Source organism: Phoxinus phoxinus (assembly GCF_949152265.1).
Source record: "Phoxinus phoxinus genome assembly, chromosome: 5".
NCBI lineage: Eukaryota > Metazoa > Chordata > Actinopteri > Cypriniformes > Leuciscidae > Phoxinus > Phoxinus phoxinus.
The window spans coordinates 44,634,994-44,659,535 of NC_136880.1; the positions used below are offsets into that span (position 1 = coordinate 44,634,994).

General features: G+C 45.2%; 1 protein-coding gene across 3 annotated transcripts; it reads left to right on the forward strand.

Moving 5' to 3' along the window:
- The first annotated feature begins 1,407 nt into the window (after positions 1–1,407).
- LOC306998179 (uncharacterized protein) lies at positions 1,408–22,554 on the forward strand. 3 transcript variants are annotated; one of them, XM_079612048.1, is made up of 3 exons: positions 1,408–1,805; positions 7,848–11,682; positions 21,157–22,554. In XM_079612048.1, the coding sequence occupies exons 1-2, from the start codon at positions 1,641–1,643 to the stop codon at positions 8,985–8,987; spliced, it is 1,305 nt and encodes a 434-aa protein (XP_079468174.1). In that variant the 5' UTR covers positions 1,408–1,640; the 3' UTR covers positions 8,988–11,682; positions 21,157–22,554. The 3 variants fall into 3 exon arrangements, 2 of the variants coding, with proteins under 2 accessions (XP_079468174.1, XP_079468175.1); XM_079612049.1 differs by lacking the exon at positions 1,408–1,805 and adding an exon at positions 1,854–1,858; XR_013797525.1 differs by lacking the exons at positions 1,408–1,805; positions 7,848–11,682 and adding an exon at positions 16,613–17,867.
- Positions 22,555–24,542: the final 1,988 nt, after the last annotated feature.

Here is a 24,542-nt window from a genome sequence, read left to right on the forward strand (position 1 = left end):
TGTTCTGAGAACTGCACTCACTGCTGTACACATGTGGAGGAGGATCGAGAGACCCAAGCGACTGAGAACACTGCAATCACACAACACTACCCTCAGTTATTTATCAATGATTCAAATCACACCTATAGACGATTTATTGATAATCATATTCTATTTTATTTCATAGAAAAAAACAAGGCTTGAACTGAAATTTCTGTAATGTGAGAACTGAATAAATCCCTCAGTTTCCCAGTCCTGAACTCCAGACTGCAGTTTTCATGGAGATCCGGGACACGCTTGTCTTCTCATCCCTCCACAACACAAGAACAACACCGTCTAATAACTGCAGAGATGCTGTGTTTGTGGGGAAATGTAAAAGCAGCTGCACATGGACAAAGAAAATAAACTAGAAACGCTTAAGTTTTGTTTTAAACCATGAATTGCATAATATATCTATTTATGTTTCAATTAAAACTGATTCTTAAATTAATCATTTTATTATTTAAACTTGAAAACATTAACTAAAAATGCAGATTTAAATGTTTATACATTTTTGCTTGCCGTTCTGAAAAAACGATCACGATACACTGATGACAGAAGAACTGATGATCAATATTGATCATTCATGGGGAATAATTGCATTGACAGCATTATTTGAGAACTGAGCGGCTATATATAGGCCTATACATATATGAACTAAATGAATAACTTTTTTTACAACACATCTGAGCCATCACTGACCCTCCTTAAGCTGGACTGTGACCGCTACTCTGTGAAGCGGCTTTGAAACTCTCTGTAAGAAGCGCTGTATAAATAAAGGACACTTGAGTTTAATAATGTGAATGATGGACAGCAGAGAGAGAGACAGAGAGAGAGGGAGAGGGAGAGAGAGAGAGAGAGAGAGAGAGAGAGAGAGAGAGAGAGAGAGAGAGAGAGAGAGAGAGAGAGAGAGAGAGAGAGAGAGAGAGAGAGAGAGAGAGAGAGAGAGAGAGGGGGGGAGAGAGAGAGGGAGAGGTGTAAGCATAGATATACATAATAAAAGCTAGATGTCTTACGGCGGAGTCTCGAACGGCACGAACACACATACTCTAATCTCGCTGAAATCTTGACGGATTTACAAACGGTTTGGTTTCTTACAAACGTTATTAGCGTGGCTATAATTCTGGATGCTTGAACATGTTGAAATATATAATATTATAATTATTCATAAGTGCGCAGTGTCATAACTACATCTCTGACGTTTATAACAAACCAACCCATTTGAATATCGGTAGAAAATTGAGCAAGTTATGGTTATTTAAAAAGTGCATGCACCATTAAAACAATGTTACGAGTGAGCGAGCTGACTGTGGCAAGATGGCCGCCGTGTGCGGACGAGACATCTAGCCTTTATTATATGATATCTATGGGTGTAAGCTCACTGTAGGTGGCGCTAATGCGCGGAATGTGCGCGAACCGCCAGAAACGAGTAGAAGAAGAGGAAGAACCGCTGTCGAGTGACGTCACACAGCAGCAGCGGAAGCAGCGCGAGGAGTGTGTGTGTGTGTGTTGCAGAGTCCGGTCTAGTAACGGTGGATTAACACCATGTGCGCGGAGTAACTGGACGGATCGTCGAGTATATCAGTGGAGTTTGCTCTTCTGAGGAGAATAAAGGCGCGAACATGGCCGATGACGAGGCGTTGCGCGCGCTCATGTTGGCGCTCAGTTACGTGCTGATGAAGCGGCGGCGTGACGTCACCAGCGCGAATGCGCAGCGCAGGCACGAGGTTCAGCGGCGGGTCGCGCGCAGGCAGTATTTCCACCAGAGACACAAGAGGATGATCATGGTGAGTTATTATTATCATCATATTTGCAGTTAATAAAGTTAGGGATGATCATGGTGAGTTATTATGATCATCTTCAGTGAATAACTCACCACAGCGCCACCTAGAGGGAGTTCTCTGTAGTGAATTACTTATGTCTGTCATAAACACCTAAAAATGGTGTAAAACAACAGCATCATATGATGATATTTTCACTAAATATAAAAACACAACAATACTTTGTGTTGTCAAGGAGTATTTAAAGCCACACCGCAGAACTTTCACATCTAGCGCCCCTAGAGGCCACAAGCGCCGCAGCACTGTCGCAAAAGTCTAGAAGACATCCACTTAATAAATGCACGGCCGTAAAGCGACATGGTCTCCAGGTCACATGACCAGGCCAACGACGGCCCGTCTTCTCCAAACGTACACAGGCTCCCGCTCGGAGCATTGAGTGTCAAGCGCTGTATATTGGCCTGAGGAATCATTTAAAATAACTCGTATGCGTCAACTCTTTGGGTCACAAAGTCCACGGTGTGGCTTTAATTGAACTATATTGGGTATATTGTTATGATTTGCAATATATTTATTATTTATTTAAAGAAAGTACAATGGGCTTTATGCACAGCTGCACTACTTCCTGAACTTCAGCCAGCTCCTTTGTTTCCTGTCTGCCATTATTGGACAAACTGATTAATCCAGGTGTGCGTGACCAACAACAATAGTCAGGCACACCTGGATTAATCAGTTTGTCCAATAATGGCAGACAGGAAACAAAGGATGATGATGAAGATGAGAAAGATGATGATGATGAAGATGATGATGAGGAAGATAAAGATGATGAAGATGAGGAACATGATGATGAAGATGATGATAAGGAAGATGAGGAAGATAAAGATGAGGAGGAAGATGATGAGGAGGAGGAAGATGATGAGGAGGAGGAAGATGATGAGGAGGAGGAAGATGATGAGGAGGAGGAAGATGATGAGGAGGAGGAGGAAGATGATGATGATGAGGAGGAAGATGATGATGATGAGGAGGAAGATGATGAGGAGGAGGAGGAAGATGATGATGATGAGGAGGAAGATGATGATGATGAGGAGGAAGATGATGATGATGAGGAGGAAGATGATGATGATGAGGAGGAAGATGATGATGATGAGGAGGAAGATGATGATGATGAGGAGGAAGATGATGATGATGAGGAGGAAGATGATGATGATGAGGAGGAAGATGATGATGATGAGGAGGAAGATGATGATGATGAGGAAGATGATGATGATGAGGAGGAAGATGATGATGAAGATGAGGAAGATAAAGACGAGGAGGAAGATGATGATGAGGAGGAGGAAGATGATGATGAGGAGGAAGATGATGATGATGAAGATGAGGAGGAAGATGATGATGATGAAGATGAGGAGGAAGATGATGATGAAGATGAGGAAGATAAAGACGAGGAGGAAGATGATGATGAGGAGGAAGATGATGATGAGGAGGAAGATGATGATGATGAAGATGAGGAGGAAGATGATGATGAGGAGGAAGATGATGATGAAGATGAGGAAGAACTGTTCCAGTGTCGAGGATCCTCGGAGTCCCAGGACTGAGTCCTTCGTGCAGGAGATGTCCCGTACACAGGAATATGCATGTGTTCCTTCGCGTCCCAAATCCCCCATAATCCTATGCGTGCAGCTTTGCTATCTTGTTCAAAAAAGTGGGACAATTTAAAAACCAAGTACAAGGTGGGAGAGAAGTATGGAAATAATTGTTCATGCACATTTGAACCCTTTCATGCATTAAGGGTGTCACGATTTTAAATCGAAATCGATCGAAATTAAGTCACAATCTTGAACATCGAATTAAAAAATGGAATCGTCGATGCTGCCACGCCCCCATGTCACGTTCGGTCGGCTTGTCAAGCGGGGCCGCACACGAGAAGCGCTGCGTCTATGACAACTCGGGGTATCGCACACCGGACGAGAAGCGCCGCGTCTATGACAACTCGGGGTATCGCACACCGGACGAGAAGCGCCGCGTCTATGACAACTCGGGGTATCGCACACCGGACGAGAAGCGCCGCGTCGTGTCTATGACAACTCGGGGTATCGCACACCGGACGAGAAGCGCCGCGTCTATGACAACTCGAGGTATCGCACACACCGGACGAGAAGCGCCGCGTCGTGTCTATGACAACTCGAGGTATCGCACACCGGACGAGAAGCGCCGCGTCGTGTCTATGACAACTCGAGGTATCGCACACCGGACGAGAAGCGCCGCGTCGCGTCTATGACAACTCGGGGTATCGCACACCGGACGAGAAGCGTCGCGTCTATGACAACTCGAGGTATCGCACACCGGACGAGAAGCGCCGCGTCTATGACAACTCGAGGTATCGCACACACCGGACGAGAAGCGCCGCGTCGTGTCTATGACAACTCGAGGTATCGCACACCGGACGAGAAGCGCCGCGTCGTGTCTATGACAACTCGAGGTATCGCACACACCGGACGAGAAGCGCCGCGTCGCGTCTATGACAACTCGGGGTATCGCACACCGGACGAGAAGCGTCGCGTCTATGACAACTCGAGGTATCGCACACCGGACGAGAAGCGCTGCGTCTATGACAACTCGAGGTATCGCACACCGGACGAGAAGCGTCGCGTCTATGACAACTCGAGGTATCGCACACCGGACGAGAAGCGTCGCGTCTATGACAACTCGGGGTATCGCACACCGGACGAGAAGCGCCGCGTCTATGACAACTCGAGGTATCGCACACCGGACGAGAAGCGCCGCGTCTATGACAACTCGAGGTATCGCACACCGGACGAGAAGCGCCGCGTCGCGTCTATGACAACTCGGGGTATCGCACACCGGACGAGAAGCGCCGCGCCGCGTCTATGACAACTCGGGGTATCGCACACACCGGACGAGAAGCGCCGCGTCGCGTCTATGACAACTCGGGGTATCGCACACCGGACGAGAAGCGTCGCGTCTATGACAACTCGAGGTATCGCACACCGGACGAGAAGCGCCACGTCGCGTCTATGACAACTCGGGGTATCGCACACCGGACGAGAAGCACCGCGTCGCGTCTATGACAACTCGGGGTATCGCACACACCAGACGAGAAACGCCGCGTCGTGTCTATGACAACTCGGGGTATCGCACACCGGACGAGAAGCGTCGCGTCTATGACAACTCGAGGTATCGCACACCGGACGAGAAGCGCCACGTCGCGTCTATGACAACTCGGGGTATCGCACACCGGACGAGAAGCGCCGCGTCGCGTCTATGACAACTCGGGGTATCGCACACACCAGACGAGAAACGCCGCGTCGTGTCTATGACAACTCGGGGTATCGCACACACCGGACGAGAAGCGCCGCGTCGCGTCTATGACAACTCGGGGTATCGCACACCGGACGAGAAGCGTCGCGTCTATGACAACTCGAGGTATCGCACACCGGACGAGAAGCGCCGCGTCGCGTCTATGACAACTCGAGGTATCGCACACCGGACGAGAAGCGCCGCGTCGCGTCTATGACAACTCGAGGTATCGCACACACCGGACGAGAAGCGCCGCGTCGCGTCTATGACAACTCGAGGTATCGCACACCGGACGAGAAGCGCCGCGTCGCGTCTATGACAACTCGAGGTATCGCACACCGGACGAGAAGCGCCGCGTCGCGTCTATGACAACTCGAGGTATCGCACATCGGACGAGATGGCCGAATGGCACCGCCTGTGTGTGTGTGTGTGTGTGTGTGTGTGTGTACACTCAGAGAATAGAGTGTTCGCATTTTAAAGGCGTGGCTTAGATTTATCTGTTAAACTGTTTGTTTGTTTATTTGTTTTGTTGTGAATAGGGATGGCGAAAACTACAAAATTCTTGACCGACCACCGAGCCTCATTAGCCGGTTGAAACCGGTTAACCGATTAGTTTAAAATATGCTACGCTATTTGAAATAACAGCCATTTCGAGCCGCGCCTGCAATTTCACAACTCTGTCGCATCTCTCCGCCGCTCTGCCTCCCGCTCTCACACACACACACACACACACACACACACACACACCCACACGGCGCCGCCCTTCCACTCACGTGACTTTTTTTAAATCCCCAACAGCGCGAAACATGAGTCCCGCAAACGCGCCGCCGAGGAGCTTGTATGTAATCGGCGGACAAATGGCTCCTTAGTTTCGAAATGGTTTGGGTACAAGGTGATCGCGTTGAAAATAAAGGCGTTGTCTAGCGTTAGAAGCTCATTTGAAACATTGCCGCGGCTCATTTCAGAAAATGACAGCTCCGAACCGAAGAGACGCCGCTTTAGTTTGAGGTAGTGCTAACAATAATAAAGAAAGATGATGATCATCACCTTATCTGTTACCACTGAAATGTATTTGTAATGTATTTTCATATTTAAGCGCTGTATCACACAAGTTGCAACTTACGTTACATCTGTGTCATTCTGTTTGGTGAAATGGTCCCACACACTACTATTTTCTGCACGCTTCCTCCCGTCGTCTGCCCTGGCTCTAACCTCGAGTGTGTTAGCCTGTAGCCTTTACTTTCTGCAAACCTTGTGAGCGCGCGAACCCAAACGCTGTGACCTCGCGCCGAATGTTTTAATTGGTTTATTAAGTACAAACGGGCGAGTTATGAAAGATTGAGTGAGAGGGATTTGTTCACTTCACACAAAAAGATATTGGAATGAGATGCTAACTGTAGTAGCGTTTAGTCCACTCCACTGTCTGTAATAGACTAAATTAGAGATCACTTTTTCTTTTTCTTTTTAACCGACTGCCGAAAACTTTGATCGGTTAACGTTGATACGGTCAACCATCGGTCAAACGGTCATCGGTTAACATCCCTAGTTGTGAACTTGAATGTCATCTTCTGTGAGGAAGACTGCAGTTACAAAAGAGAAACTAGATCACAGGTTATTTTGCTTAAGTTTCCAATTGACTGAAGATACAAGTTATTGTTATATTATGTTCTTAAAAAATGTTTTAAATTTGACAACGTAGTGTGGTACATTGCGAACAAAGGTCAGATATTATGCATAAAAGTCTGGTCTAAAAATGGCATAGCAACCTGTGCTTTAAAAAAAAAAAAAGTAAAAACCGAGAATCGAATCGAACTGTGACCTTAGAATCGAAAATGTAATCGAATCGAGGATTTGGAGAATCAATTCAGGATCTTAGGGCCTGAAAAACAAGATTTGATTAGATAAAAAAAAAAAAAAATTCTCACAGAGATTTTCAGACGTCCACTTGAGTTCCAGTGCCGTACAGCAGCAACTCAGTAGCACCTCCATTTCTGCGCCGGAAGCGGACCTGTTCACTGACGTGCACGTGCTAGCCGGTTCCAGTTACGTGTTCTCCTAATGCTAAAGAGGAGCCTAGCCTAGCCTAGCCTAGCCTCGCCTCTGAGGGAAATGGCTCGGAGGGAACAGTCCTGATCATCAGGAAACTGTTAGAAACAGCGAGAGACTCTTGGAGCGCTTGATGTTCTTCATACTCTGTTCATTCACAGTGATAGAAATATTTTTTCTAATGCAGTTCAATTGATTTTTAAAACCTAAATATATGCATGCATCATTTGTGTCAATTTCAAAAATGTAATCACATTTGTTATCATGCTGATATTTGGAGAAAACTGCACCCTTCGTGTGATATTTATTAACTATATTAAATTAGATAAATTACACTAAATAGTGCAGTAAAAGCTGAATGCACACTTGCACTAGTCTAATCTACAACACTGTGTGTGTGTGTGTGTGTGTGTGTGTGTGTGTGTGTGTGTGTGTGTGTGTGTGTGTGTGTGTGTGTGTGTGTGTGTGTGTGTGTGTGTGTGTGTGTGAGGGATATACTCGATAATGTCAGATCGCACTGATAAAACAGCACTGATGTCGCTATCGCAGACGATGCATCATCTATCACCCGGAGTAATGACTCTGCTCTGCGGTGCAGCTTCAGCTCGTCACTGAGTCGGATGTTCTGGTTCGTCACTGTGACTCGATGTGTCCTGTATAGTAACAGTAACGTGTGTTCTCCTCTCACAGATGCTGATCGCTCAGACGTCGCGTCCCGCCGCGGAGCTGCCGGCGCGGCCCACACGTGTGTGGAGCAACATCGAGAGCACGGATTGGTGGGAGCGTGTGGTGATGAGGGAGTTCCAGCCGTCCGATTGGCTGGAGAAGTTCCGCATGACGAAAGAGACGTTCTTCCTGCTGTGTGGGAAACTAAAGCCGCGGCTAACCCGCCAGGACACGCGCCTGCGCCCGGCGCTGCCGCTGGAGAAGCGTGTAGCCGTAGCGCTGTGGCGTCTGGCGTCTAACGTGGAGTACCGCACTATTAGCAGCCTGTTCGGCGTGGGCCGCTCCACCGTGTGCAAGTGCGTCCGCGACGTGTGCCACGCCATCGTGCTAATGCTACGCCCGCTGTATCTGCGCTCTCCCAGCGAGCAGGAGCTGGAGGACGCGGCTCGGCTGTTTGCTACGCGCTGGGGTTTCCCGCGGTGCGTCGGCGTGGTCGGTAGCCTCCACGTGCCCATCATCGCCCCGTCCAGCGACACGCAGCACTACTGGAACAGCCGCGGATGGCTATCGGTCGTCACGCAGGGCGCCGTCAACGCTCTGGGCCAGTTCTGGGACGTCTGCGCAGGGTTCCCGGGCAGCACCGAACACTCGGAGATCCTGCAGAACTCGACGCTGTGGGCGCGCGGCTGCGAGCGCGGGTTTCTCCCGCCGCTAGACTTCATGGGCCGCCCGCTAGGACACCTGATGCTAGGCGACGCCGGGTTCCCGCTGAAGCGCTGGCTGATGAAGAGCCACCCGGAGTCGCTCGAGCTTACGGCGGGGCAGCGCGCGTTTAACCGGCGGCTAGAGCGCGCACGGGCCGTGGTGGACCTAGCGTTCCTGCGGCTCCGCGCGCGCTGGCAGTGCCTGCTGAAGCGTAACGACTGCCGCATGGACGTGGTGCCCACGATGATCGAGGCGTGCTGCGTCCTGCACAACGTGTGCGAGCTCCACGGGGACGCGTTCGACGCGCGCTGGGAGGAGGCGGTGCGGAGCGAGGAGAGCCCACAGCCCGCGGATGAGGTGTCTCCCGCTAGCGACGACCCCGACGCACAGGAAGTGCGCGAGCTGTTCTGCGAGTACTTCCTGCAGCAGGAGAACCAGCAGCGGACGCTCGACTGCTAGGCGGAGGAGTGGACGACATCACAGCAAGAGGCTTTTATACTCGAGACGCTTCTGATCTGACAGACATGCTGGCCAGTTCTAGCGGACGGCCACCGGATCACAGTACGCTTCTCCGACACGGTCCGGTGGGATCTGCTGCGGGAGACGTCAGTGTTGTGTGTGTGTGTGTGTGTTAGTGGATGATGTGGCTAGTTAAAGTGATTCTCTACACTTGTGTAAACTCGACTTCATACTGCCACTAATAATCAGCAGCGGATTCCAACACGCCAAGATAAGAGTTGCAAAAACTACCGACTGTGGTACCAAGTCAGTTCTGAAATTTGAACAAGTGTGACGCTGTTGAACGGATTCTTAAACCTCTCTGATTGGCCATTGTGTTCACGCGCTCGTCAGATATGTCAGTGATTGGCTACGATGACCAGTGCACGGGGTGTTAGAGAGTGTTTTATAAAACGGGAGCGCTAGAAAGCACAAGCGGTCTGTCAGGGGACCGGTCCTGACGAGCCCCATTCATGTATATTTATGTTTTTGAAGCGCTGATCACAATTGTAAAATTTCAGTATCGAAGTTGGTACTTTTTGACAACTTTACACCAAGACGTCAGACATGATCGGGACAGGACTGTGTTTCCCAAACTACAGTGACAAGTTCCTCTGAACTCTATAGTTGGCTTTGGGAAACACACACCAGTGAGCCGATCATGTGACCCGATCATGTGACTCGTTAGTGTGAAAGAAAATAAATGTTCTTCTTCAGACAAATCTGTTGAGCGCATGAACACAGCGGCCAATCAGAGGGCTTTACGGTTCCGCTCAAAGCAGCACAATCTAAACATTTTAGTATCGAAGTCGGTAGTTTTTGACTCTAGTTTTAATAATCATACACAAATTTTTTCAACGCATTAAACATGAAAACGATGGAAAATGTCTCATTATGATATTCTGTGTGATGTTAATGTGTGTCATGAACTTATGAATATAAATTCCTTCAGTTACTTTTTGAGATGTCTGCGTGTTGTTGTTATTATTATGATGGCAGAATGTTAATTTGTTCAATTCACATTTATTTGTATAGCGCTTTTCACAATACTCACAGTTTCAGAGCCGCTTTACAGAAAACCCAATTACAGTTCAGAGTGATGTGTTATAGAGCAGACTAAGTTCTGCATCAGACACGTACACCCAGGCGGAGGGTGACCCAGCTCCAGGGTTAGGCTGAGATGTGCGCTTCCCCATGATGCATTTAAATAGATTTCCTACCACCAATAACCATGTGGTTTTAACCAACGTGTCGCCTAGCAACAACTTAAACGTCCCAGTATAAACGCTCCCGTTAACTCATTTGTTATTAACACGACTATACGTCTACAAACTGTTGATTTTAGAAAGCAATATAAGCACTGCCGTACCTAATGCAGAACTCCTGCGTGCAGACCTGGCATCTCATGCGCTGACGATGTCCTCGCGGGTTAGTGGTGTGCTTCTGTCACTCAATCAGCCTATATCACTTTATTTTCTCTAAAGCACATAAACTCGCGTTTTTAGGCCAGTGCCGCTGCTGGATATGGGTGTCATGGACTACTTTTAAAATGAATGTATTTGTATTTAAAGTGATCACAATTTAATAAAAACATTTATTATGAGCTTATCATTTGGTTTTGGAGTGGAGGAAACTGATCTTTATAGAGCTTTTCTTTATAAAAGCAGCTAGTAGTCGCAGGCTGCCTGCTTTAGAGGGAGAAAAGTTCACTCAAATAATTGTATATTGCTAGTCTGAAGTCCGTGGCCAGCCTTACACACGCTCCGCCTATGAACGCTCATATACAAAACCACAGTTAGCGAAAAATTTATTAAGGTAATTATTTGCGTTTTTTAAGTTTGCGGAGAGAACTTTTTTTTTTCCTGTTTTCTCAAAATTATTTAACGCTTGCACTTGGAGCCTGTTTCAGAGTGTGTGTTCTCGAGCTCCAAACACTGGTGTGTGTAAATGAACGGCCAGAACACATTCAAATTTGTGTTTTCTCAACTTTTCTGTTAGAACGGTGTCGTGTTAGCGGCCCCTAATTTAATAACTAATAATCTTTACAACGGAAGTGATTCATTCAAAACTAACTTTATCTGGACAATAACTGTATTCTAGATCTGCTGTAAAGCCTAAACACTCTCTGTTACTGTAATCTCCTGTGATCTCTGTAAAACTGCTGTAAAAACTCTCTATATAGTTAAAGCGCTGTATAGATGGAGACGACTTAAACAATGTAATAATTTAAGGCAGAAACAATGAGCTCATTGAAGTAATGAATAGGCTACTTGTTTGTTAACAAATGATTATGTGGGAAGGATCCTGTATTAGTGCTCATCATAACTTCCATCTGTCTCAGGCTTTATATCTGAGGATTACATCTGTCGACTGGAGATGAGGAGAGATGTATTAGGGTCAAGGGTCATTTAGGATATAGGGTTAGGAACGCAGTGTTGAACTCTGTCCTTCAGGAGCGTGTTCGTCTGAGAGAGAAGTTTCCCAGTGTTTGCTCTGAGAGAAGTTTCCCATCATGCTCCACCCGCTCCTGATCTTCATGGTCGTGGCCAACATGTCCCTGTCCATCGTGTTCTGGACGCTGCTGATGTCCGAGGTCTTCTTTAAAGAGTCTGAGACGGAGGACGTGTGATCATCATCATGATCAGTTCATTTACAGGTAAGAGCAAACTCGTCTCATGTTTCAACTTTCCTTTCGGTCATCTTTATTATTAGTATGCATAGATTGATTTATTTTGTACTCTTTATGCTGGATATTTCTTATCCTTTAGAAAATGGTGCCATTTTTCTTTTGAACTCTCTAGAGATCATCATGATCATAGACACTGATGGATATTATTCACTGATCAATATTCAGATTCTGTATAAAACACTCAACAGTATCCGCTTCTCAAACTATCACCCAATACTGAATATGAGCCACTTAACTTATATAGCGCTATTACCAATATAGAGTTTCAAAGCAGCTTTACAGTGATCACAGGAGATTACAGTAACAGAGATTGTTTTGTCTTTACAGCAGCTCTAGAATAAAGTCATTGTCCAGCTACAGTTAGATTGATTGATTCACTTCCTGTACTGATATTAATGATCATTACTAACCCTTCAGCGCTACATCATGATTGGAGGAAAACGTATGGTTTTCTCTTCAGAACATGTTTTTGTCGTGATACTCAGAATGTTAAGAGGGATGAAGACACATTATTACAGCAAATCCTCAAAGACGTAAAGCCTATTTAGTATTCTGTATATTCTGCATTTTCTTTGCTTCACACATACTAAACAGAGTTAAAGATAATGTTTCTCATGGAGACTCGAATGGCACCGTATCCTCAGAATGAAACTGAAATGCTCTTGAGAGAAAAAATTATGTAGTTCATGTGTGTAATTCTCAGACCGGTCTCTCTTATCTGGGCTGCGTTTAAATCACCCTATACCCTCACTCATGGTTCCCTACACCCTATACCCTCACTCACGGTTCCCTACACCCTATACCCTCACTCATGGTTCCCTACACCCTATACCCTCACTCACGGTTCCCTACACCCTATACCCTCACTCATGGTTCCCTACACCCTATACCCTCACTCACGGTTCCCTACACCCTATACCCTCACTCATGGTTCCCTGGCCTACACCCTATACCCTCACTCATGGTTCCCTACACCCTATACCCTCACTCACGGTTCCCTACACCCTATACCCTCACTCATGGTTCCCTACACCCTATACCCTCACTCACGGTTCCCTACACCCTATACCCTCACTCATGGTTCCCTACACCCTATACCCTCACTCATGGTTCCCTACACCCCATACCATCACTCATGGTTCCCTACACCCTATACCCTCATAGTTCCCTACACCCCTATACCCTCATAGTTCCCTACACCCCTATACTCTCACTCACGGTTCCCTACACCCTATACCCTCACAGTTCCCTACACCCTATACCCTCACTCATGGTTCCCTACACCCCTATACCTTAACTCATGGTTCCCTGGCCTACACCCTATACCCTCACTCATGGTTCCCTACACCCTATACCCTCACTCACGGTTCCCTACACCCTATACCCTCACTCATGGTTCCCTACACCCTATACCCTCACTCACGGTTCCCTACACCCTATACCCTCACTCATGGTTCCCTACACCCTATACCCTCACTCATGGTTCCCTACACCCCATACCATCACTCATGGTTCCCTACACCCTATACCCTCATAGTTCCCTACACCCCTATACCCTCATAGTTCCCTACACCCCTATACTCTCACTCACGGTTCCCTACACCCTATACCCTCACAGTTCCCTACACCCTATACCCTCACTCATGGTTCCCTACACCCCTATACCTTAACTCATGGTTCCCTACACCCTATACCCTCACAGTTCCCTACACCCTATACCCTCACTCATGGTTCCCTACACCCTCACTCATGGTTCCCTACACCCTATACCCTCACTCATGGTTCCCTACACCCTATACCCTCACTCACGGTTCCCTACACCCTATACCCTCACTCATGGTTCCCTACACCCCATACCATCACTCATGGTTCCCTACACCCTATACCCTCATAGTTCCCTACACCCCTATACCCTCACAGTTCCCTACACCCTATACCCTCACTCATGGTTCCCTACACCCTCACTCATGGTTCCCTACACCCTATACCCTCACTCACGGTTCCCTACACCCTATACCCTCACTCATGGTTCCCTACACCCCATACCATCACTCATGGTTCCCTACACCCTATACCCTCATAGTTCCCTACACCCCTATACCCTCATAGTTCCCTACACCCCTATACCCTCACTCACGGTTCCCTACACCCTATACCCTCACTCATGGTTCCCTACACCCTATACCCTCACTCACGGTTCCCTACACCCTATACCCTCACTCATGGTTCCCTACACCCTATACCCTCACTCATGGTTCCCTACACCCTATACCCTCACTCACGGTTCCCTACACCCTATACCCTCACTCACGGTTCCCTACACCCTATACCCTCACTCATGGTTCCCTACACCCTATACCCTCACAGTTCCCTACACCCTATACCCTCACAGTTCCCTACACCCTATACCCTCACTCATGGTTCCCTACACCCCTATACCTTAACTCATGGTTCCCTACACCCTATACCCTCACTCATGGTTCCCTACACCCTATACCCTCACTCACGGTTCCCTACACCCTATACCCTCACTCATGGTTCCCTACACCCCATACCATCACTCATGGTTCCCTACACCCTATACCCTCATAGTTCCCTACACCCCTATACCCTCATAGTTCCCTACACCCCTATACTCTCACTCACGGTTCCCTACACCCTATACCCTCACAGTTCCCTACACCCTATACCCTCACAGTTCCCTACACCCTATACCCTCACTCATGGTTCCCTACACCCTCACTCATGGTTCCCTACACCCTATACCCTCACTCATGGTTCCCTACACCCTATACCCTCACTCACGGTTCCCTACACCCTATACCCTCACTCATGGTTCCCTACACCCCATACCATCACTCATGGTTCCCTACACCCTATACCCTCATAGTTCCCTACACCCCTATACCCTCATAGTTCCCTACACCCCTATACCCTCACTCACGGTTCCCTACACCCTCACTCACGGTTCCCTACACCCTATACCCTCACTCACGGTTCCCTACACCCTATACCCTCACTCATGGTTCCCTACACCCTATACCCTCACTCATGGTTCCCTACACCCCATACCATCACTAATGGTTCCCTACACCCTATACCCTCATAGTTCCCTACACCCCTATACCCTCATAGTTTCCTACACCCCTACACCCTCACTCACGGTTCCCTACACCCTATACCCTCACTCGCGGTTCCCTACACCCTATACCCTCACTCACGGTTCCCTACACCCTATACCCGCACTCACGGTTCCCTACACCCTCACTCACGGTTCCCTACACCCTATACCCTCACTCACGGTTCCCTACACCCTATACCCTCACTCACGGTTCCCTACACCCTATACCCTCACTCACGGTTCCCTACACCCTATACCCTCACTCACGGTTCCCTACACCCTCACTCATGGTTCCCTATACCCTCACTCACGGTTCCCTGCACCCCATACCCTCCATAGTGAATAATATGGAGACTGAATTTGGACACTAGTGCATTGCTTTTTTGTATAGTTTGCTGTTTAATAATCATCTGGAACTTGGCAAACTGGTAGCTCCAGTAGTAATGAAAAGACAAATCTTGAACTAGCTTTTATGAACCTTTATATTTAATTTAATAATCAATTAAAAAGGAGTTTGATATTATATTACACTGCAGCCAGATTGGACCGGTTCCGGCGCCATCTACTGGTGAGACACAGGAATTAATCTGTCACAGTGCATTATGGGTATTCTCTAGGTGTTGTCAGCGTCCCAGTGCATTATGGGTATTTTCTAGGTGTTGTTGCGTCCCATGCATTATGGGTATTATCTAGGTGTTGTCTGCATCCCAGTGCATTATGGGTATTCTCTAAGTGTTTTCAGCGTCCCAGTGCATTATGGGTATTCTCTAGGTGTTGTCAGCATCTGAAAGCTTTGAGATTCTGCCTTCGGATGATCATTCAGGGTAGGAAGTCCAGTGTCTCCTGAGATCCTTCATCTGATCCAGTGTTAGCTTCACTCCTGAGATCCTTCATCTGATCCAGTGTTAGCTTCACTCCTGAGATCCTTCATCTGATCCAGTGTTAGCTTCACTCCTGAGATCCTTCATCTGATCCAGTGTTGATGTGTCCTTCGCTGCCTTTGATATCCCACAATCCTGTGCGTTTCATTCTGTGTTTTGAGCCGTCTGAAAGTTGTAGTTGTTGGTCAGTTTGTCTATTTTTTTTTGACTAACGTTTTCCACTTCTAGCGAGAAATCACTTTTGTACTAATTAAATATGTGCTTAGTTATAATCACCAACGCTATCTTTGTTTATTAAACCTTTACACTGCCTCATAGGGCTGGGTATCGTTTCAGATGTTCCAATTCGATTAAATTTCGATTCCCGATTTGACTCTCGATTCGACTCAATGAATATAGATTTAATACAAATCCTATATTTATAAATATTTATAAAACAATGAACATAAGTTTACAAGTGGTTAATTACTTAAAAGAAACGAAGAGCCACAAACCTGTTTATTAAACTTTTTTTTAATTTTAGGTACAGTTGGGTACATTAAAACAGAACACAACTCTATAGTTGTGAACATACAATGAATAGACAGCATTTTGATGCAAGATGAAAAATTTATGCTGAAAATTGGACAAGTCAGAACAGTGGCATGCCTTGATCAAACAGGATCAGAACAGGAAGTTATTTTATGTTAAAGATAAAACAAACATAAAATCTCACAGCATAGGCGGTAACATGCAAGCCTATGAACAGTATAGGAAAACTAATACTGGCTTTTGGGTGATGGATAAATATGGACAAAAATATTTTTTTGAGAATTGATTTTGAATCGACCACATTTAAAAAAGCGATTAATCGTCTGATCGGCGATTAAACTGCCCTAGTCCTACTGCCTCAGAAGAGTTTGATAAGATCCCTTCATGTACAAATGCTGAGTCACTGTCTGTTAAGTTTTCGGACACATCGGTTGTACACTCAATATTGCTGTCAAGTCATCTTCATTTATATAGCGCTTTTAACAATGTAGATTGTTTCAACGCAGCTTTACAGAGATAAATGTATAATTTAAGGTAACAGAGATTGTTTTGGCTTTATAGCGGTTCTTGAATAATGTTATTTTCCAGCTAAAGTTAGTTTTGATTGATTCACTTCCATCGAAATGACCATTTGTTATTAAATTAGGGGCCGCTAAGTCAACACCGTTCTATAGTGGTAATGAGCCAAACTCTGAGCATTTGCCTTTGTTTTGGTGGGTTTGGGATATTTTCTCTCTCCAGAGTTTTCCAGCTGTCATTTTTCACTGAAAAGTTCTCTCGCTTTTTCTTCTGCTTCAGACTCCTTTCCTCTTAAGACTCTTTAATGCATTGACTGGCCCTTCAGATATTCTGTCTCGTCTGAAATTGAGATCTAACTTCTGCAAATTGTGTCCAGATCTGTTCTGATTTCATTACAGATTGTAGTCCAAGTTTTACATGAGATTTTAAGTTCGTCTAGACTAGTCACTCATTTCTAAACTTGCTTTTTCAGGCCATCAATCCTCTTGTCTGAAGAATCAACTATGATTTGTACTCAAGTTTTGAAATGTTTTTCTTGTTCTGTAAAGTCGTTTTTCTCGCACTTGAGTCATGGTGACACATAAAGTTCACCTGAAGCCAATAACCTCCCCAAAACACCTTGAGGTCCTCAGTTTTGCTGTATACAGTAGTTCCTAACGCAGCCTTCAGAAGAAAGATGTGTTTCAGGCAGATCTTCAGATGATTGATCAGGTTGTGGGAGGAGTCATGTCAGATCAGGTGTGTTTGTTGAGACAGAAGCAGGGCATTATGGGATCTGTGCTGAAGGCTTGTTAGATAAACTCTCTTGGATTAGTTTTAGAGATGATTATGACGATGTTCTCAAATGCCATCGGTGGATTATAGCAGAATGGCACAACGCACGAACACACACAGACCAGTGTTCGAAGACCAGCATGCCTCACCCGGTAAACATAATCTTGTTGGTCTTCAACGTGGGACTAACCATCGTGGAGTGGACGTTTCTCCTGTACGAACTCATGAGGATTAATATGGCAGATTCAGATGAAGTGTGTCCAGAATAGAGGAGATCCACAGCAGTTCAGTAGCATGAGGAGTTTAGTGTTAGATCACGTATGAAGGTAAGCGCTGTGTTTGAGTTACAGTGTTTATACGTCTGAAGTGTGTGTGACACGTGAAAAGCGTGAAAAGCTTGTGACGTTTGTGACCCGTGAAAAGTGTGTGACGCGTGAAAAGTGTGTGACCCGTGAAAAGTGTGTGACGCGTGAAAAGCGTGTGACGTGTGTGACGCGTGAAAAGCGTGTGACGTGTGTGACGTGTGAAAAGTGTGTGACGCGTGTGTGAAGTGTGTGACGCGTGTGTGAAGTGTGTGACGTGTGTGACACGTGTGTATGATGTGTCTGAAGTGTATGATACGTGAAAAGCTTGTGACGCGTGTGACGGATTAGGGTTATTTTTCCCATTATTCTCTCTCTCTCTCTCTCTCTCTCTCCCTCCCTCTCCCTCCCTCTCTCTCTCTCTCCCTCCCTCTCTCTCTCTCTCCCTCCCTCTCTCTCTCTCTCTCTCTCTCTCTCTCTCTCTTCCTTCGGTGGATTAGATGGGAATCTCTAGAGGTTTTTTCTCATAATCTTGGGAATGTTCTGTCTGCTGGATTCAGGATTTGATTAAAACAGGCTTAATCTGCGGCTCCTGTAATCCAGGCAGATATTGTTGGTTATTAGAAAACTTTAAACCTTTATTGCTCTGTGCTGTCCTGTAGTCTCGTTCTCGTCTTCCACACGGCAGGTTTGTGGTTTATCAGGATCGAGTGTTGGGAGAGTGAAGCGATGGTCATGGACTCGTTCCACTCGTCTCACACTCGTCGTTCTCTTCAGTCTGACGATGCGTTTCGTCCCGGTCGTTCTCTTCAGTCTGACGATGCGTTTCGTCCGGGTCGTTCTCTTCAGTCTGACGACTCGCCTCTGTTCCTGGACTTCCGGCCTCCAGCTCGCGACTCCTTCTCTCTCCCGCCTCATGTGTTGTACGTCACCGCCGGCCTGCTTCTGGTGCTGCTTGCCACATACGCCATCGTGGGTCACCTGATCGACGACCTGCTGCACGACCTGGCAGGTACCCTGTGACCCGTGACATGTGACCTTTGACCCGTGGTGTGTTTCTGCTCTCTAGTCAAGTCACCTTCATTTATATAGCGCTTTTTATTTAACAATACAGACCACCTCAAAGCAGCTTTACAGTGATATTCAGCAGCTCTAGAATAAAGTTATTGTCCAGCTAAAGTTAGACTTTGATTGATTCACTTCCATTGCAAAGATCATTAGTTATTAACTTAGGGGTCACTTACACTACACTGTTTTAACTGAAAAAAGAAAACTTTAATGTGTTCTGGCCGTTCATTCATACACAAGTGTTTGGTGCTCGAGAACGCAAACTTTGAAACAAGTTCCAGGGTGCAAGTTTTGAAAAATGTAGAAAAACGTGATCATCTCCGTGTAAACTTAAAAAACGTGAATCTGTGAAACGCTGACGGCGCACATGCGTATTATGTGTTTAGTCTATAGATATGCACGTTTGAATATGCCAACAGGCGCGTGGTCTTTCTTTACAAAGTGACATTGTCAAATTACTTAATACAGAATTATTCGTCTTTTCCGCGGATCCATGTGAACTGGAATCATTTTGAGAATGTGTTATCTGTACAGAGGTAAAGGGAAGGAAGGCTTCACAGGGGAGAGACGAGTTGTGTTGATGATCGTTCACAGCCGATAATGAAACTCTGACTCAGATGTGGATGATCTTGCTTTCTTCTGTCGATTCGGGCCGCAGGATTGGCCGTTCTGTGGTTTGTGGTCCTCCTAAAGTTAGTTTTTTATTGAGTGCTGTCCTGATGAAGCTGGATCACGTCACAGATACTGAGACACTGACACACATGATGCCGTTGAAGAGATCCATCCTCTCCTGACCCGCTATTCCTCAGGAAAATCCTCCACAGTCTTTGCTGTTTCGCACACTTGGGCTTTTTCTTACTTTCTTTACAAAGTCAAATTTCTTATCTGGCAGCATAATACAGAATTTTTAGTCGCTTCCGCAGATCCATGCAAACTTGAATAATTTGGACATTTTATCTGTACAGAGGTAAAGGGAAGGAGGCCTTCACAGGGAGAGACTAGTGACACTTCAAGACTGCGTTGTCGTCGTGTCCAGACGCAGGTCCTTCATAAGATCTGGTTTGTGTGTGTGTGTGTGTGTCCAGGCACAGGTCCTTCATCAGATCTTGTGTGTGTGTGTGTGTGTGTGTGTGTGTGTGTGTGTGTGTGTGTGTCCAGGCACAGGTCCTTCATCAGATCTGGTGTGTGTGTGTGTGTGTGTGTGTGTCCAGGCGCAGGTCCTTCATCAGATCTTGTGTGTGTGTGTGTGTGTGTGTGTGTGGCCAGGCACAGGTCCTTCATCAGATCTGGTGTGTGTGTGTGTGTGTGTGTGTGTGTCCAGGCGCAGGTCCTTCATCGATCGGATGATAAGAGCAAATCATGTGTGACTATAACGAGAGCGGTCTCGGTACTATGGAACGGTCTAAATCCGGACTGGAAATCCTCAGATATCATTTCTTTCTAGAAAGGAACACAGCTGTGAGGATACGGCTTTTTCTAATATCTTTGACAGAAATGGCAGATTAGAGATCGGCCTGTAATTAACTAATTCTGTAGAATCAAGTTGCAGTTTTTTAACAAGCTGTTTAATCATAGCTTAAATTTTTTAGTAGGTATCCTAGAGACAAAGATGAATTAATGATATTAAGAAGAGGATCTATGACATCTGGAAGCATCTCTTTCAGCAGCTTAGTCGGTATAGGGTCTAACATGCACGTTGTCGATTTAGATGATTTAACGAGTTTAGACAATTCTTCCTCTCCTATAGCAACGAATAAATGGAATTTTCCCTCAGGGAGACTACAATGATCTCCCTGATGCGAAACTGTATTAGACGGTTGCATAGTTATAATTTCTCCATAATATTATCAATCTTGTAAGTAAAGAAGTTCATAAAGTCATTACTGCTGTGTTGCTTGTTATCGTCTGGGGTTGAAGTTTTATTTCTTGTTAGTTTAGCCACTGTTTCAAATAAATATTATGTTTTATGGATTATGTTTATTTTCTTCCAATAGGGTTGAAAAATAAGCAGATCTAGCAGCTTTTAAAGCCTCTCTGTAAGCAATCGAGCTCTCCTTCCATGAAATGCGAAAAACCTCTAGTTTTGTTTTCTTCCAGTTACGCTCCATTTTTCTTCATATGCACTGGTTTTCTCTCTCTCTTTTACACACACACGCACACACACGCACACACACGCACACACACGCACACACACACACACACACACACACACACATATATGAACTAAATTTCTCTCTCTCCTCAGACTGGGTCTTCGGCCCTAAAGCTGATGAGGCTGAGAGCGGCAGTGAAGAGGAGGAGAAGGTCGAGATGGAGGACGAGCGAGCCGGTCCACTGCCGGGATTCAGCAGCACCGTACACCTTCAGCATCACTACATCACATCCCTATGAGTCTTCGCAGTATGTGTGTGTGTCCGCTTTACATCACATCACTATGAGTCTCGTACAGTGTGTGTCTGCTGTCGTTACTCTGGTTTAACGGTTTCCACCTGTTTATAACAGACCAGATGCTTTTTCTGCTTGTAGAGATCAAGTCTTTATGTATGAAAAAATTGGGTGTGGTCCTGTGATGTCATCAATGTAAATGAGATATAGAATTAAAGCCTGTCCTCGTTAGGAACCAACAGCTTGTGTCTGATTCATCTTCATTAGCACTTGATTATTCTAATGCCTGTCTAGGTCAAAACAAACAAGTCTCGTTCAGCTTTCATTTATATCTCAGGACAGAATATTCTCTGTAGTCATGTGTTATTGTGTAATTGTGTGAACACTGTGAGGTTTTGCATCTGTAATAGACACACAAGTAAAGCCACATGCGGTTTCCTGTCATCAATACATGACATGAAGTTATTAAAATGATAAATGATGGATCTGCTAAAGCACCAGAGCTCTGAAGGAAAGCTAGCCGAGAACTGGAGAGGTTGGATCCAGCGATTTGAACTGTATCGTATCGCGAGTGGAAAATAAACGGTGCCACTATTCTGCACGCCACAGGACACGACGCAGTCAAGGTATACTACTCAACATGTGTACATTTGATGATGATGTTGACGACTTCGAGACATTAAAAGAGCTTTTTGAGCACACATTATATCTAACCCTTGGCCTAGCATTCACATAATGCATTATAGACTTCTATAACTCAATGTTAGGCTGCATAGATTAGGTCAGCCGGAACTGGGAACACTTCCCTTAAATCCTGATGTACTCGTTACATCATAAGAAGAATGGCGTCTATGCAAATATTATTCTCTCTGTTTATCTCGAGGTTTACTGCAGTCCGCCGGATCCAGATCTGACGAAGGACCTTCACCTGGACACACACACACACACACACACTCTGGTCTGATGAAGGACCTGCGTCTGGACACACACACACACACACTCGGATCTGATGAAGGACCTGCGTCTGGACACACACACACACACACACACACACACACACACTCCTGGTACCTGCAGAGGTACACCAGCCATGTCAACGAAACGAATTAATGAAAATTAGATTATCTATGCATATCTAAATTCGCGCCTACAGTATCTTTGTAGAACTTAAAAAATATGCTGCAGCCAATGAGCAGATGGCGGGGTCTGGCTGCAGGACGACTCAACTTAACATTAATAAAGAGGTGTGTGAACTTGCAAGTACGATGTCATGCACTGTAATTTGCTCTGGCCCCCTTCCTGTCCGCAGGAGTGATGAGATAGTTAGTAGATTGTGTTCACTCAATGGCTGGCTGTCTGGGTGGTGTCCGCGAAATAATATAGAATTCATAGACAATTGGAAGAGATAAAACATGACAATCTGGGCCTCAGGTCAGGAAGCAGACAGACTGGCTTAACCGACCGTCTGCTAGCGGCCTCACGTCACCAAGGTCAGATAAAATCCCATCACATAGAGACTCTTTCACCTAGATATCATCATATAGAGACTCTTTCACCTAGATATCATCATATAGAGACTCTTTCACCTAGATATCATCATATAGAGACTCTTTCACCTAGATATCATCATATAGAGACTCTTTCTCCTAGATATCATCACATAGAGACTCTTTCACCTAGATATCATCATATAGAGACTCTTTCACCTAGATATCATCATATAGAGACTCTTTCACCTAGATATCATCACATAGAGCCTCTTTCACCTAGATATCATCATATAGAGCCTCTTTCACCTAGATATCATCACATAGAGACTCTTTCACCTAGATATCATCACATAGAGACTCTTTCACCTAGATATCATCACATAGAGACTCTTTCACCTAGATATCATCACATAGAGACTCTTTCACCTAGATATCATCACATAGAGACTCTTTCACCTAGATATCATCATATAGAGACTCTTTCACCTAGATATCATCACATAGAGACTCTTTCACCTAGATATCATCACATAGAGACTCTTTCACCTAGATATCATCACATAGAGACTCTTTCACCTAGATATCATCACATAGAGACTCTTTCACCTAGATATCATCATATATAGACTCTTTCACCTAGATATCATCACATAGAGACTCTTTCACCTAGATATCATCACATAGAGACTCTTTCACCTAGATATCATCACATAGAGACTCTTTCACCTAGATATCATCACATAGAGACTCTTTCACCTAGATATCATCATATAGAGCCTCTTTCACCTAGATATCATCATATAGAGACTCTTTCACCTAGATATCATCATATAGAGACTCTTTCTCCTAGATATCATCATATAGAGACTCTTTCACCTAGATATCATCATATAGAGCCTCTTTCACCTAGATATCATCATATAGAGACTCTTTCACCTAGATATCATCATATAGAGACTCTTTCACCTAGATATCATCACATAGAGACTCTTTCACCTAGATATCATCACATAGAGACTCTTTCACCTAGATATCATCATATAGAGACTCTTTCACCTAGATATCATCATATAGAGACTCTTTCACCTAGATATCATCATATAGAGACTCTTTCACCTAGATATCATCATATAGAGACTCTTTCTCCTAGATATCATCACATAGAGACTCTTTCACCTAGATATCATCATATAGAGACTCTTTCACCTAGATATCATCATATAGAGACTCTTTCTCCTAGATATCATCACATAGAGACTCTTTCACCTAGATATCATCATATAGAGCCTCTTTCACCTAGATATCATCATATAGAGACTCTTTCACCTAGATATCATCATATAGAGCCTCTTTCACCTAGATATCATCATATAGAGACTCTTTCTCCTAGATATCATCATATAGAGCCTCTTTCACCTAGATATCATCATATAGAGCCTCTTTCACCTAGATATCATCATATAGAGCCTCTTTCTCCTAGATATCATCATATAGAGCCTCTTTCTCCTAGATATCATCATATAGAGCCTCTTTCACCTAGATATCATCATATAGAGACTCTTTCTCCTAGATATCATCATATAGAGCCTCTTTCACCTAGATATCATCATATAGAGCCTCTTTCACCTAGATATCATCATATAGAGCCTCTTTCTCCTAGATATCATCACATAGAGACTCTTTCACCTAGATATCATCATATAGAGCCTCTTTCACCTAGATATCATCATATAGAGACTCTTTCACCTAGATATCA